Below are 16,147 nucleotides of genomic sequence, written 5' to 3'. Positions count from 1 at the left end.
GACATCCTGGAATGTGAAGTCAAGTGGGCCTTAGAAAGCATCACTACGAACAAAGCTAGTGGATGTGATGGAATTCCAGTTGAGCTATTTCAAATCCTGAAAGATGATGCTGTGAAAGTGCTGCACTCAATATGCCAGCAAATTTGGAAAACTCAGCAGTGGCCACAGGACTGGAAAAGGTCAGTTTTCATTCCAATCCCTAAGAAAGTCAATCCCAAAGAATGCTCAAACTACCACAGTATTGCACTCATCTCACACGCTAGTAAAGTGATGCTCAAAATTCTCCAAGCCAGGCTTCAGCAATACGTGAACCAAGAACTTCCAGATGTTCAAGCTGGTTTTAGAAAAGGCCAGAGGAACCAGAGATCAAATTGCCAATATCCGCTGGATCATCAAAAAAGCAAGAGAGTTCCAGAAAAACATCTATTTCTGCTTATTGACTATGCTAAAGCCTTCGACTGTGTGGATCACAATAAACTGTGGAAAATTCTGAAGATGGGAATACCAGACCACCTGACCTGCCTCTTGAGAAACCTGTGTGCAGGTCAGCAAGCAACAGTTAGAACTGGACAGGGAACAACAGACTGGTTCCAAATAGGAAAAGGAGTACGTCAAGGCTGTATATTGTCACCCTGCTTATTTAACTTATATGCAGAGTACATCATGAGAAACGCTGGGCTGGAAGAAGCACAAACTGGAATTAAGATTGTGGGGAGAAATATCAATAACCTCAGATATGCAGATGACACCACCCTTATGACAGAAACTGAAGAGGAACTAAAGAGCCTCTTGATGAAAGTGAAAGAAGAGAGTGAAAAAGTTGGCTTGAAGCATAACATTCAGAAAACTAAGATCATGGCATCTGGTCCCATCACCTCATAGGAAATAGATGGGGAGACAGTGGAAACAGTGTCAGACTTTATTTTTTTGGGCTCCAAAATCACTGCAGATGGTGACTGCAGCCATGAAATTAAAAGACGCTTACTCCTTGGAAGGAAAGTTATGACCAACCTAGATAGCATGTTAGAAAGCAGAGACATTACTTTGCCAACAAAGGTCCATCTGGTCAAGGCTATGGTTTTTCCAGTGGTCACATGTGGATGTGAGAGTTGGACTGTGAAGAAAGTTGAGCGCTGAAAAATTGATGCTTTTGAACTGTGGTGTTGGAGAAGACTCTTGAGAGTCCCTTGGACTGCAAGGAGATCCAATCGGTCCATCCTGAAGGAGATCAGTCCTGGGTGTTCATTGGAAGGACTGATGCTGAAGCTGAAACTCCAATACTTTGGCCACCTCATGTGAAGAGTTGACTCATTGGAAAAGACCCTGATGCTGGGAGGAATTGGGGTCAGGAGGAGAAGGGGACGACAGAGGATGAGATGGCTGGATGGCATCACCGACTCGATGGGCATGAGTTTGAGTAAACTCCAGGAGTTTGTGATGGACAGGGAGGCCTGGCATGCTGCAATTCATGGGGTCGCAAAGAGTTGGACACGACTGAGTGACTGAAACTGAAGCTAGTATAAATCTGATGCTGATGATCAGTTAAACCTGGAGCAACCACTAAAAAAAAAAATCCAAAAAAATATAGTAAAAAGAATTACTGATGTTAAAATGCTACATTAGAAAATACAGAATAAATGCAAAAGAGAGCAGGAAAGACAAAAAAGGCACAAGAAAACAAAGTTAAATCGTAGATATTAGTGTTAAAAGTGAATGGGGGACTTTCCTGGCAGTCAAGTGATTAAAACTGTGCTTCCAACGCACGTGGCACGGGTTCAATCCCTAGTCAGGAAACAGATCCCACATGCTTCCCAGTACAGCCATAAAAAAAAAGTGAGTGGGTTAAAAATTCAACCAAAAGTCAGAGATCATTAAACTGTATTAAAAAACATGATCAGAGACTCAGATGTATGGAACAGACTTGTGGACTCTGGGAGAAGGCAAGGGTGGGATGTTTCAGGAGAACAGCATTGAAACATGTGTATTATCTAGGGTGAAACGGATAACCAGCTCAGGTTGGGTACATGAGACAAGTGCTCGGGCCTGGTGCACTGGGAAGACCCAGAGGGATCGGGTGGAGAGGGAGGTGGGAGGGGGGACTGGGATGGGGAATACATGTAAATCCATGGCTAATTCATATCAATGTATAACAAAAACTACTGTAATGATGTAAAGTAATTAGCCTCCAACTAATAAAAATTTAAAAAAAAAAAAAAAAACATGATCAAAGTATATGTTGTCTACAGGGTACACACTCTGGATTTAAAGACACATTGAATTGAAAGAAGGTTGCAAAGATGTCATGCAAACAGAAACCACAGAAGACCTGAATGGTTACAATAATATTAGACAAAATGTTACTCTAGATAAAAGGGATATCTTATAATAATAAAAGGATAGAACAAACTTACATAAAACAGATAAACATGACTGTATCTAGTAGAGCACAAAAATACATGGAGCAAAGGTTGGGGATTTCTTTCAGAGTTTGGAAGAACAGGTATTGTCCCTCTTATTACAAATAATTCTTGGATATATAGACTAAAAATGGAAAATGCTACCACTTATCCCTTTAGGCAAAAATACCAATACACAATTACAAAGAATATACAAAAATCATTATTATAAACAGAAATTCCCTTGGATTCAAATTCTGTCCATTTTCATAAAAGATATCATCTTAGCTCTGTGAAATTAAGGGGAACTGCCCTATTTTTTGTCTTTGTCCCTCACAATCGAGAGCATCCTTCTCAGTGATGTTTTAACCAGTTTCATCTATTTCTCAATGTTTTATTTTCTGCAATCATTTTCAAAATATAAAGTTGTACTTTTAAATAGTAAAACTTCCTTTATGTTTTAATTCAGTAACAGGGTGATTAGTGAGTTTATTTTGCTAGAGCAACCTGATGGAAATACAAAAGGAAAGGAAAATAAAATTTGTGGAGACTATTCAGAAATTTAGAAAGACTGTTATAAAATATAAGTGGAAGATCAGGATATAGGGTTCTAGTATCAAGAATAAAAGACAAATTTTAAGTTTTGCATAATAAAAAAACAAAAATAGAATTTTCTTAGAAATTAGTTCCCTCTGTGATTTTCTTAGTCCATTTGATTACTAAACAGAAAAAAATTTAATAGCAACCACTTTTCCAAGAGCCTTTTTTATGTCCTGGTTTCTCAGGCTGTAGATGAAGGGGTTCAGCATGGGCGTCACCACAGAGAACATCACAGCAGCTGCTACATCTGTCTCAGCTGCGTGGGAGGACAAAGGGTTGAAATACAGAAATATGATGGTGCTATAGAAGAGGAACACCACAGCCAGGTGGGAGCCACAGGTGGAGAAGGCTTTCCATTTCCCCTTTGTGGATGGGACTCTCAGGACAGCACAGGTGATAAGGACATATGAAGCCAGGATGCAAACGAACGGAGTGATCATGATCAGGGCACCCTCAGTCAGAATCATCACCTCATTGAGGTGTGTGTCAGAGCAGGAGAGTTTGAGGAGGGGAGTCACATCACAGAAGAAGTGGGGGATGGCATTGTCTGCACAGAAGGAGAGTCGTGCCATCAGCAGGGTGTGCAAAAGCATATCCAGACTGGCAGTGACCCACGACCCAGTGACCAGCAGGGCACACAGCTGGGGGGTCATCTTCGCTGAGTAGTGTAAGGGGTGGCATACAGCCACAAAGCGGTCATAGGCCATCACAGCCAGGAGGAAATTGTCTATGTCCATGAACATGAAAACAAAGTACATCTGTGTGAGACACCCAGAGAAAGAGATGGTCTGGCTCCCGAGTATGTGGTTGGCCAGCACCTTGGGGACAGTGGTGGAGGAGAAGCAGGTGTCCACGAAGGACAGGTTGCAGAGAAAGAAGTACATGGGGATGTGCAGGCGGGAGTCCACGCTGATGGCCAGGAGGATGAGCAGGTTTCCCAGGACCGTGGCCAGGTACATGGTGAGGAAGAGCAGGAAGAGGAGCTGCTGCTGCTGGGGCTGCCTGGAGAGCCCCAGGAGGAGGAACTCAGAGACTCTCGACTGGTTCGCCTCTCCCATGGGGCCAGACTAAGATGCAGAGATGAGAAGCAGAGGTCAGAAACCTAGAAGCTAATGCTTTGGGTGCAATAATCAAAGCTCCAGCCATAGTTATGCTAATAAACCCTCTAAGGTTGCTCAAAGGCTTCCCAAGTGGCACTAGTGGTAAAGAACCCACCTGCCAATGCAGGAGACATAAGAGAAGCAGGTTCAATCCCTGGGTTGGCAAGATCCCCTGGAGGAGGAAACGGCAACCCACTCCAGTATTCTTGCCTGGAGAATTCCATGGACAGAGGAGCCTGGGCTATAGTCCATGGGGTCACAAAGAGTCGGACATGACTGAAGTGACTCCATGCAAGCAGAGTTGCTCAGTCAGAATCTGCCCCTACTCCCCACACCCTCAACTTCCAACTCCCAGTCCTAGATGATACTGGTCCCATTGGATTCATTTGTTTTAATTATATCAAATATAACATAAAAATAATGCACAGCCCTCCCCTGCCACTATGTGTGTCTCTATTAAGATTCCCAGTCTTTCTCCTACTCAGTAGTTCGTAGAGAGAAGAGAAACAGTTGTTATTGGGTTTATCTCAAGCTCCAGCTGAGGACAGCTACTATTCCCTGGATCTGGAAGATTTAATGAAGGAGGTCGTTCCAAAAACTTCACCCATTAATAAAGAAATATTTAGACTTGCCTGATGGTCCATTGGTTAAGATTCTCAGCTCCCACTACAGGGGTATGGGTTCAACCCCTGCTCAGGGGACTAAGATCCCACATACTATACAGCAAAAGCCAAAAAAGAAAGAAATGTTGACTGTTACCATCTTACCTGGAGAAGCTTGTGCTGTTACCATCAAGTGTGCTTCACCTCTGAGGAAGTGGCCAGGCTTCCTCTTTATTACAAGGTTTGGAAAGGCTTGGAAGGATAGGTAGGTCCTGAGCAGGTGTGGAGCAGAGTGTTCATGACCTCAGCTTTCTGTGCAGGAAGGAGGTTTTTTGGAGTGGGGGAGGGTTGGCCAGAGATGGTTTTTTACAGTAGTCTCCATGGCCATTGGGACCAGATTCCCTGAGAGCCTTATTAGAGACAAGCAGAGAGTAATTGTCCCACCTGTTTCCTGGTCCCTATGAGCCCACAATGAAAACAAAGTATATGATCTAACTTCAGGATCAGAACTTGAAGATAAAGCTGTCTGGGTGGAGAGGAGTCCCAGAGAAAATCCTCTGAAATCTCCAATTTCATCACCTTGCTGATGTGGGCTTATGCTTATGTATTTGACAATTCAGCTATTAAAAGGTCTTCTTCTTAGCTCAGCAAGTGGGGTTATTGCAGTGTTATCTGAGTGAGCCTCTTCTTTATCTAATATCTGGTCATTTACTGTGTAGAGCTAGTGATGTATTTGCAGATAGGGAAGCTGGGGTAGGGGAGAGTTGTGCTTCTTCCCGTAAAGCATCTGATGTAAAGGATCAGCCTGGAGGGAGAGATGTAGCAGAGAGCACAACGTCCCATGACAGAGAAACCCCAGGCTCCTAGAACAGACTTCTGTGAGGATGTCGCCCCAGCACACAGTGGACCACCCTTTTCTGGGGATGGTCATCAATCCATACTCACAGGAGTGTGGGCTCCAGCAGCCCAATTTAGAGTCCACCATCTCCTCCCAGCGAGGATTTGTGATGGATTTGGGAACTTTGCACTGATGCTAAGGACCTGTGGGTCATTCCCAGCATGACTTGGTCTGGATGGAGAAATGCAGAAGCTTGAAACTCTCTCCTGTCTGCCTCATAGATGGAGAAGCAACAATCTATGCAGAAAAGCAAAAAAACAAAAAACTATACACACCGAGGAAACCGGTACACAACGAGGAAACCAGATCTGAAAGAGATACGTGCACCCCAATGTTCATCGCAGCACTGTTTATAATAGCCAGGACATGGAAGCAACCTAGATGCCCATCAGCAGATGAATGGATGAGGAAGCCGTGGTACATATACACCATGGAATATTACTCAGCCATTAAAAAGAACTCATTTGAATCAGTTCTAATGAGATGGATGAAACTGGAGCCCATTATACAGAGCGAAGTAAGCCAGAAAGATAAAGACCATTACAGTATACTAACACATATATATGGAATTTAGAAAGATGGTAATGATAACCCTATATGCAAAACAGAAAAAGAGACTCAGATGTATAGAACAGACTTGTGGACTCTGTGGGAGAAGGCGAGGGTGGGATGTTTCAAGAGAACAGCATCGAAACATGTATATTATCTAGGGTGAAACAGATCACCAGCCCAGGTTGGATGCATGAGACAAGTGCTCGGGCCTGGTGCACTGGGAAGACCCAGAGGGATCGGGTGGAGAGGGAGGTGGGAGGGGGGACCGGGATGGGGAATACATGTAAATCCATGGCTAATTCATTTCAATGTATGACAAAAACCACTGCAATGTTGTAAAGTAATTAGCCTCCAACTAATAAAAATAAATGGAAAAAAAAAAAAACTAAAAAAGCACACAGAAACAGCAATGAGCTGGAGAGAATATTAGTGGCCACCCTGTTCAGAGTTCAAGACCTTTCCTTTTTTTAAAAAAAAATATTTCTTTGTTTAAATACGTCTTTCTTTGTGTGTGCTCAGTCGTGTCCAACTCTTTGTGACCTCATGGACTGTAGCCCATCAGGCTCCTCTGTCCATGGGATTCTCCAGGCAATACTACTACAGCAGGTTGCCATTCCCTATTCCAGGGAATTCCCTGGTGGCTCAGATGGTAAAGAATCTGCCTCCAATGAGGGAGACCTGGGTTTGATCCCTGGGTTGGGAAGATCCCCTGGAGGAGGGCATTTGCAACCCACTGCAATATTCTTTCCTGGAGAATCCCCGTGGCAGAGAAGCCTGGCAGCCTACACTCCATGAGGTTGCAAAGAGTCGGACAAGACTGAGCGACTAAGCATAGTACATTCCAGGGCATCTTCCTCACCCAGGGGTCAAACCCACATCCTCTGCCTTGGCAGGCAGGTTCTTTACCAGTAGTGCTACCCAGGAAACCCCTAATATTTGTTTATGTGGCTATGCCCAGTCTTAGTTGCAGCATGTGGGATCTAGTTCCCTGACCGGAGCCCCCTGCATTTGAAGTCTTAGCCACTGGACCACCAGGGAAGTCCCTCAAGTCCTTTTCTAATGGTTGAGTACTGTGGCCTCACTCACAGTTCTTAGGTGAAAATAACAGAGTCTCGCCAATTAAGCAGAAAGAGATCTCTTGAAACTGATAATTCTTATTTAAAAACACAGAGCAACTGGAGAAGCAGGCTCAGGAGGTCACATGGCAGCTAGAATGGCCCAGATCATCCATAGCACAGGCTGGATTAGCGGGTTTATCCCAGCATAAACTCACAGCTCATGACTCCGACACAGCTAGCCCTGGGCACAAGCTGCCATCAGAAGCGCTGTTGCCCAGCAATCCCTCTTTGCTGCAATAGCTGCCACTGCTAGAAAAATCTCCTCCTTGCTCCCTTTGTGTCAAAGGCTGACTCAGGATATCTAATGGGTCCGCACGTGCTCACAGCTTAGCTCCTAGAGGGCTGGGATAGAAGTGATTGAGAATTTCCTGTGACACAGGAAGAAGCAGGTTTTTCTTCCCCACCAGAATGACACAGTAGGTATTATTACCTAAGCTTTGGAAGGGGTCACAGAAGTTGGGAAGCCAAAGAAGTAAGATAAACTCCCATCAGAATCCATCCTCCCAGCTGGATATTAAAGCACACTCCTCTCACCTACTTACCTTCAATAGAGAAATTCTCTGGTCTAACATAATAAAAGTATCCTTCTCACCACAGAAGAACATGAGTTACTGTATCCAGGAGCCAAACTAAGATCTTCCCTTCTCCAATCATGATCCCATTATGACTTTCTATAACTTCTGAATCAAATTTGAAAGCTAAGCAATATCTACATATCCTACATACATGTAAAACAGAAGGAGGGAGAGAGAAGAAGAAAGTTAACTAGCTCAAGAGATAAATATAAACAGAAAGAGAGAAATATGACTGAATGATATAATATTCATTTCCATAAGTAGCCATGAATGATTAATTGATATCAAGTTTCCATTATCCACAATCTTTAAAAATTTTTTATTTATTTTTATTTTTTTGACTGGGCTGGGTCTTCGTTGCTGCAAGTGGGGACTACTCTCTAGCTGCAGTGCACTGGCTTCCTGCACTGGCTTTCTTGTTATGGAGCACAGGTTCTAAAGTGTGGGCTTCAGTAGTCGTGGCAAACCAGCTTAGTTGTTCGTAGCAAATGAAGTCTTCCCAGTCCAGGGATTGAACTCATGCCTCCTGCATTGGCAGGGGGATTCTTAACCAGTGACCCACCTGGGAAGTCTCCCTTATCCACAATCGAATTCATGTTCCCTTTATCTTTAGCCAGCATCTCAGCTACTCAAAGTTTAAAAAAAGAATCTGAGTAGTAACCTAAATTCTCATGTCTGAGAGATCTGACCTTATGATCTTGCCCATATAAGACTCTCCTAGTCTTTTATTAACTCCCATCACAAGACATGGCAATTCCAGAATCTCTCAGGGAGATCTTCCACCCATAATCCTCTCTGCTACCACTGTGCAGCAGAAAAACTACTTTCCATAGATAGTCAAACTCATAACAATATTAGAATATCCTTTTGTTCAGTTTATCCAGTACCAAAAGGAGCCCAAATTGGCCAGCAGGAAGTCTCTTCAGAGCCCAGTACTGCTGGGGTGAAAAGCAAATTGTTGCAAGTACATCATGAGGTATTACAAAAAGTGCTGCCTACTTCTACCTCTTGTTTCCTTGCCCCTGGGAGAAATTGCTACCTGGGAGAAAGTTTAGCATATATTGTCCACTGGTATGAAACTTATACTGTATTCTATAAAATAGCACCCTACTCTTACAGGGTAATCTGTGTGCTCAGTCAAGTTGGACACGACTTTACATCCCCATGGGCTGCAGCCTGCCTGGCTCCTCTGTCCATAGAATTTTCCAGGCAAGAATACTGGAGTGGGTTGCCATTTCCTCTTCTAAAAGGTCTCCCCAACCCAGGAATTGAACCCATGTCTCCTGCATTGGCAGGAAGGTTCTTTACCACCAAGCCACCTGGTCACCTCAACTGGGATCAAAATTGAGTCTTTAAAAGACCATTTCTGTATTCCTAAGGTCAACTGTTCCTGGTAATGGTGTAGAAGTAAACACCAAAGAATCCCATGGACACCAGCCTTATCCTTTGTGTTAGTTATCTGTTGTCAAGTAACAAGTTATACCAAAACTTTGCAACTTAAAACAATAAACATTTCTATCACACAGTTCCTATAGGTCATGAATCCGGTAATGGTTTAGCGGAATGGTTCAGGAGCAGGGCCTCTCATGAGACTGCAGTTATCTGCAGGCGTTCAGTCATCCGAAAGCTTGACTATGGTGGAGGATGAGTGTCCAAGATGGCTCGCTCACACATTGCTATTGGCAAGAAGCCTCACTTCCTCCTGTGGAGTTCTCCAGGGAGCTAACTTGGTATGTCCTTGAAACAGAGGAGCTCGTTTCCCCCTGAGCAAGTGATTCAAGACAGCAGCATAGAAGCCACAGTATCTTTAACGACTGAGCTCTAGAAGTCACAGAGCATCATTTCCATAATACCCTATAACTCACACAGTGCTACAGACCAAATGTTTGTGTCCCAGCAAAATTTGTATAGTGAAATCCTAATCCTCAGGTGATGGAGCCTTTGGAAGGTGGTTAGTTCATGAGGGCAAGGCTTCCCCAAGGGGATCAGTACCCTTCTAAGAGGCCTGAGACGGCTCCCTTGTCCCTTCCACCATAAGCAGTAGAACTGTCATCTATGACCCAGGAAGTGTGCTCTCAGCACACAACAAATGTGCCAGCATCTTGATTTTAGACTTTCTAGCCTCCAGAACTGTGAAAAATAAATTTTGTTTAAAAGAAATGTATTGGTTGCACCAGATCTTAACTGCATCATGTGGGGTCGGTTGAGGCATTTGAACTCTTAGTTGCAGCATGTGGGATCTAGTTCCCTAACCAGGGATTGAACCCCAGCACCCTGCATTGAGTGCTTGTGGAGTCTTAACCACTGAACCACCAGGGAAGTTTCCCAAATAAATTTCTGCTATGTACAAGCTACCCAGTCCATGGTATTTTGTTACAGAAGCCCAAATACATTTAGAGATAAATCAGCCCAATTCACTGTGTGAAGAGATTACACAAGACTAGGATTGCCCAGGACTATCCTGAAAACTGTCTACCACATTCCTTTTATTATACAGTGAGTTCCTTGGTTAGAAACGATGTTGGTGGGATGCCAAGTTGATGAATACATTCATTCATCCCTAACACATATGCAATCAGTCTTTCGACCTCAGGCTGATTAAGCACGTCCTCCTGTACATCAGTTTCCCTTTCCTGAGTGCTTCTGCACATTCCCAAATAAGCATGCTCACCATAAGTTGTCTATTTATATCACTCCTCACCATCACTTTCCTTACGTCATCTTAATTAAGTAGTAGGTGATGCCTGGGATGTCATAAAGATCCTGAGGCTGACTTACCAGGCTCAAATCTTAACATCGCCTTTAGATCTGCAGTAGAGGCGATCGACTGCAGAAGCAATTGTATACATCAACACTGCCTCCTAGACTAGAAATCTCGGGAAGCCGAGGGCAGCGATTTTCAAACATTAACGTGCACAGAAATCATCTAGAATGTTTATAAAGTGAAGCTTCTGACAGGAAGTCTGGGATGGAGCCTGAGCTTAGGCATTCCTAACAATCACCCAGGCAGTGACGCCGGGTCCTCGAATCACACTGGGCAGAGCAAGCCCTCAGCAATGGAGTAAAAGGAGCCCTTACCCTGAATAGGGTACACCGGTTTTTGCGGTGCTGGCTTCCCAGTCCACCTCGCCTTTTGAAAGGACATCCAGATTGGAACTCAGGCGTTGACTTCCTAGAGTTCCCGGCTCTGGAAGCAGGAAACAGGAATCCTGAACACCTCGTGACCCATCCTAACCGGGAACGCCAGAGATGGAGCAGGACCGAGACTAAGTGACGTGTGGGAGGCTCATGGGATCCGCCAGTTGCCCAGATTTGGCAGGCACCAACCCCAGAGGGCCTCTTTACAAAATTTTGGGGTCAAGGCAGAACCACTTACTACATCACTGAACATCCGCTCCACACCGGAGGTCCCAGCCCGCGGTACTTCCGGTGAGAGAATCGGTCGCACTTTCCCAAGGAGACCGCGCAGAGCTGAGACTCCGCCTCCCGCCTTTCTAATTGGGCAGGAACGTGTGGGTGCGGAGTGGCAAGGGGCGGGGCAAGGCAAGCCGATCCAAGCAGCCTCTGACGGTCCCAGTCGAGGGCCAGTTCAGTGCTTCCGGGAAGAAGTCCCGCCGAGTCCGCGCCTCCTTCGCTGCGCATGCGCATGAGGGTCGCGCGTAGGGAAGTCCTCTAAAGGGCCGCAGCCGTGTTACACCAAGGCGGGGGTTTTGCGAGGCAAAGCTCCTGGGACCCCCAAAAGCTTAATGTCCAAAGTAAAGCGTATTTCAGTGCAGTGGGGTTTTTGTTGTTTTCTTATGTTTTTTTAGCCTTGCAAGTGCAGGGCCTCAAAAAGTTGGGTAAAAACTCAGAATTGTTCCTCTCCACAGAAATCTTTAATGAAAGGCGGAAGAGTTATATGATCTGAAAAGAAACCAGAGTATCGATGCAGTGTTTTTTCAAAGCAAAATTAATGCAAAAAAGTCTTGGAACAACCTATCAAAGTTTAAAGACAAGATCAAAAAATACTTAGAGCTTCCCATTGATCAAGAGAAACTATCTAAGATAGCAATTCTCTCTTGAAACCAAGATAGGAAATGAACTAGATTTTGAAAATATTATTGACGTTTGAGTCCACTAAACTTACTGTCAAATATACACACCAACCAGACATTAGTTAAAGCGGTGAAGCTGATTCTGTTCAGTAATTACAGTGATCTCCCCCTTGTCCTTGGGGGGTATGAGCCAAGACCCCCAGTGAATACCTGAAACTATGGATCTACCGAACCCTATATATAGTGTTTTTTCTTGTACTAACATAATTGTGATACAGTTTAACTTATAAAGTAGGCACAATAAGACATTAACAATAAAAATTAATAAAATAGAACAATTATTATGATATACTGTAATAAATGGAGAAGGAAATGGCAACCCACTCCAGTATTGTTGCCTGAAAAATTCCATTGACAGAGGAACCTGGCAGTCTGTAGTCCACCGGGTCGCAAAGAGTCCAACATGCCTGAGCAACTAACCACACACACTGTAATAAAATTATGTGAATATTGCCTCTCTCAAAATATCATGTACAAATGAAATGCCATTCCGTCTTAACTAAGCACTCATTACACACAATGGCTGTAATTTTTGCACTTTGGAGTGCAACACCAAAACTTGCACGGATTTCTTCTTCACAATTTCAAAAAAGATTGTTACCGTAGACCTTAGCAGTCTCAGCATCCTTTTTCATACTTTCCTTATCAGGTTGAAAACTTCCATCTTTTTACTTAAAAGAAGCACTTTATGGCTTCTCATTGGCGAATCTGAATTTCCAGAATCACTACTCCTGTGCTTTGAGGCTGTTAATAAGTAAAACAAGGGGTGACTTGAACACAAGCCCTGCAATACCACGACAGTTGACCTGAAAACCCAGAGAACTGCTAAGTGACTGACGGTCACGATGTGCTGGCTGCTGCTGCTGCTAAGTCGCGTCAGTCGTGTTCGACTCTGTGCGACCCCATAGACGGCAGCCCACCAGGCTCCCCCATCCCTGGGATTCTCCAGGCAAGAACACTGGAGTGGGTTGCCATTTCCTTCTCCGATGCATGAAAGTGAAAAGTGAAAATGAAGTCGCTCAGTCGTGTCCGACCTTTAGCGACCCCATGGACCGCAGCCTACCAGGCTCCTCCCTCCATGGGAGTTTCCAGGCAAGAGTACTGGAGTGGGTTGCCATTTCCTTCTCCGGATGTGCTGGAGGAACACATAATTCACGTCCTGAGCTGGACAAAGCAGAGGCTGCATTAAATTCCATCAGGCTACTCATAATGGTATGAAACTGAGAACGTATGAGTTGTTTATTTCTGGAATTTTTCATTTAATATTTTTCAAACCACAGTTGACCGTGAGTAACTAAAACTGCAGAAAGTGAAACTGTGAATAAGGGGGGAGAAGGCAGTAGTGTACTGACAGCAAGGGAAGAGGCTAAGCACAGTTTCTGCAGAAGTTCCTGGGCCTTTTGAAGGGAAATGAGGGAGTCAGGAGAGAGGATGGTGGGGGCTCCAGGAGAGAAGTTAAAAATTACAGAAACAGGACAAGAGGCTTAATCTTTGTAAAAATGTTTTGTAAAACATTAACCATTAAAAACTACATTAAAACATGTATATAGGCTTCCATAATGCTTGAAAGGTGGTGGCGATCTGAGTCAAGCCCATCAACTCCTTCAGGAAACTTTCTCATCTACCTCTCCAGTGACTTCCCCATACTGATTAAGTCATATAATCATTTATTCAGGCAAATAATAATTGTAGAGCAACCACTACATGCCAATTGGAAAAAAAAAAAAAACCTGGGCCTTGCACTCATGTAGATATAGTCTAACTGAGGTAGGGAGCATGAGAAGAAAAACACAAATAATTACTTCAAGGAAGTTGATTTAAGCTACTACTCATTCTTCATGAAATGTGCTACACTTTACATGAACCAGACCCAGTGCCCAATGCTGAGTGTACAAATGAAATGCCATTCCGTCTTAACTAAGCACTCATTATACACAATGGCTGCAATTTTTGCACTTTGGAGTGCAACACCAAAACTTGCATAAATTTCTTACTTCTTCACAATTTCAAAAAAGATGACCCAATCCTTACTGCCAGAATGGAAGACCCAAGAAGAATGCAAAAAACTGCAGAAGACGGTTGTACAGGAAAAGGCAAGCAATTCTGTGCAGATACCATGTTAGATTCCAAGGGCTGCCGTAACGAAGTGCCACAAACTAGATGGCTTTAAACAACAGAAATTTATCTCACAGCTCTGGAACCTAGAAGTCCAAAATCCAGGTGTTGGCAAGGTTGATTCCTTCTGAAGGTTCTGAGGGAGAATTCATTCTACCTTCTGTGGCTGCAGCAATCCTGGGGATCCTTAGGTTGCTTATTGCCAGCAATCCAGATGGTGCTTGGTAAATGCATCACTCCAGTCACTGTAGCTGATTGCCAACTGAGAAAGTACATTGGGGTTCCCTGGTGGTCTAGTGGTTAAGAATACACATTTAAGCAAGGGACAATGGTTTGATTGCTGGTCCAGAAAGATCCCACATGCCACAGAGCAACAAAGCTCATGTGTCACAACTAGTGAGCCAGCACACCTAGAGCCTCTTCTCTGCAGCAAGAGAAGCCACTGCAATGAAAAGAAAACACACCACAACAAAGCGTAGCCCCTGCTCGCCACAACTAGAGAAAGCCCAACCGCAGTAAGGAAGACCAACCACAGCCAAAAACTAAATAAATAAAACTTTTTTTTAAAGTGCATTAGAACCCCTAGGGAAACTTTAGGTGGGGGAATTACTAATGCCTAAGTCCCAGCACAAAGATACTAATTTAATTGGTAAAGGTTTAGTCCAGCATTAGTATACATACTTTCAAAACTTCACAGCTGATAATATCATACATCCAAGATTGAAAACCAATAGTGGTTTCTGAGAACATTTCCAGAAGGGAAATGCAAAAATATTTGTTATGTGTAACTTTTTAAAGTGATCACTTAGAAAGGAAAACTTGACCTTTATGCAAAGTAATTTAAAATACAGTAACTAGAAGTAAATGCAAATAACCTGTTCAAAGTGTTGTACTTAAGTCCCAGGTCATTGATAAGTATCTGCTGAGAGTATTTCTTTATTCTGAGTTCTTTGTAGACACTGACACATTGCTACATTTCACTGAATTGGCAAATATTTACACAACTGCAAATGAAAGATCTATGGTACCATCATCAAGAAGAGCATGCTTTCCTGCCAACCAGTTTTCCAAGAGCCCTTTTCAAGTCCCTGTTCCTCAGGCTGTAGATGAAAGGATTCAGCATGGGGGTCACCACTGTGTACATCACAGTAGCTGCGGTGTCCTTCTCAGAAGAATGTGAGGATGAAGGGTTGAAATACACAGCAATGATGGTGCCATAGAAGAGGGAAACCACAGCCAGGTGGGAGCCACAGGTGGAGAAGGCTTTCCATCTCCCCTTTGTGGATGGGATCCTCAGGACAGCACAGGTGATAAGGACATATGAAGCCAGGATGCAAACGAACGGGGTGATCATGATCAGGGCACCCTCAGTCAGTATCATCACCTCATTGAGGTGCGTGTCAGAGCAGGAGAGTTTGAGGAGGGGAGTCACATCACAGAAGAAGTGGGGGATGGCATTGTCTGCACAGAAGGAGAGTCGAACCATCAGCAGGGTGTGCAACAGAGCATTCAAGCTGGCGATGATCCACGACCCAGTGACCAGCAGGGCACAGAGCTGGGGGGTCATCTTTGCTGAATAGTGTAAGGGGTGGCATACAGCCACAAAGCGGTCATAGGCCATCACAGCCAGGAGGAAATTGTCCATGTCAGCAAACTCAAAGAGAAAATACATCTGCATGAGGCAGCCAGAGAAGGAGATGGTCTGGCTCCCGAGTACGTGGTTGGCCAGCACCTTGGGGACAGTGGTGGAGGAGAAGCAGGTGTCCACGAAGGACAGGTTGCAGAGGAAGAAGTACATGGGGATGTGCAGGCGGGAGTCCACGCTGATGGCCAGGAGGATGAGCAGGTTTCCCAGGACCGTGGCCAGGTACATGGTGAGGAAGAGCAGGAAGAGGAGCTGCTGCTGCTGGGGCTGCCTGGAGAGCCCCAGGAGGAGGAACTCAGAGACTCTCGATTGGTTTGCCCCTCTTATAGGCTGAATCTGGGTGAACAGAGAACAGCGAAATCAGAAACCCAGACAAGGAAGGTCAATAGCTGCGAATCAGGCTCCAGGAAGGATCACATTTGCAAATCAGTTAATAGATTTGCTGCTCCCGC

The 16,147-nt window shown here is 44.3% G+C and overlaps 2 protein-coding genes and 1 non-coding gene across 4 annotated transcripts; all 3 read right to left on the bottom strand.

Moving 5' to 3' along the window:
* Positions 1-2,219: 2,219 nt before the first annotated feature.
* LOC110151559 (olfactory receptor 1F1-like) lies at positions 2,220-11,454 on the bottom strand. Of its 2 annotated transcripts, none has more exons than XM_020914973.2 (2): positions 11,218-11,454; positions 2,220-4,063 (listed from the first exon to the last, which is right to left on the bottom strand). In XM_020914973.2, the coding sequence occupies exons 1-2, from the start codon at positions 11,230-11,232 to the stop codon at positions 3,116-3,118; spliced, it is 963 nt and encodes a 320-aa protein (XP_020770632.2). In that variant the 5' UTR covers positions 11,233-11,454; the 3' UTR covers positions 2,220-3,115. The 2 variants fall into 2 exon arrangements, 1 of the variants encoding a protein (XP_020770632.2); XR_011485479.1 differs by lacking the exon at positions 2,220-4,063 and adding an exon at positions 4,868-5,833.
* Positions 11,455-11,648: 194 nt separating this feature from the next.
* Positions 11,649-11,764, bottom strand: LOC139032899 (U5 spliceosomal RNA). The gene has a single exon (XR_011485538.1). It is a non-coding gene; the product is annotated as a U5 spliceosomal RNA (small nuclear RNA).
* Positions 11,765-15,083: 3,319 nt separating this feature from the next.
* LOC110151564 (olfactory receptor 1F1-like) lies at positions 15,084-15,984 on the bottom strand. Its single transcript, XM_020914977.2, has one exon. The coding sequence runs from the start codon at positions 15,921-15,923 to the stop codon at positions 15,084-15,086; it is 840 nt and encodes a 279-aa protein (XP_020770636.2). The 5' UTR covers positions 15,924-15,984.
* Positions 15,985-16,147: the final 163 nt, after the last annotated feature.

Source organism: Odocoileus virginianus, chromosome 33 (assembly GCF_023699985.2).
Source record: "Odocoileus virginianus isolate 20LAN1187 ecotype Illinois chromosome 33, Ovbor_1.2, whole genome shotgun sequence".
Lineage (NCBI taxonomy): Eukaryota > Metazoa > Chordata > Mammalia > Artiodactyla > Cervidae > Odocoileus > Odocoileus virginianus.
Note: the sequence above shows the minus strand (reverse complement) of the source record. Positions and strands in the feature narration are given on the sequence as shown.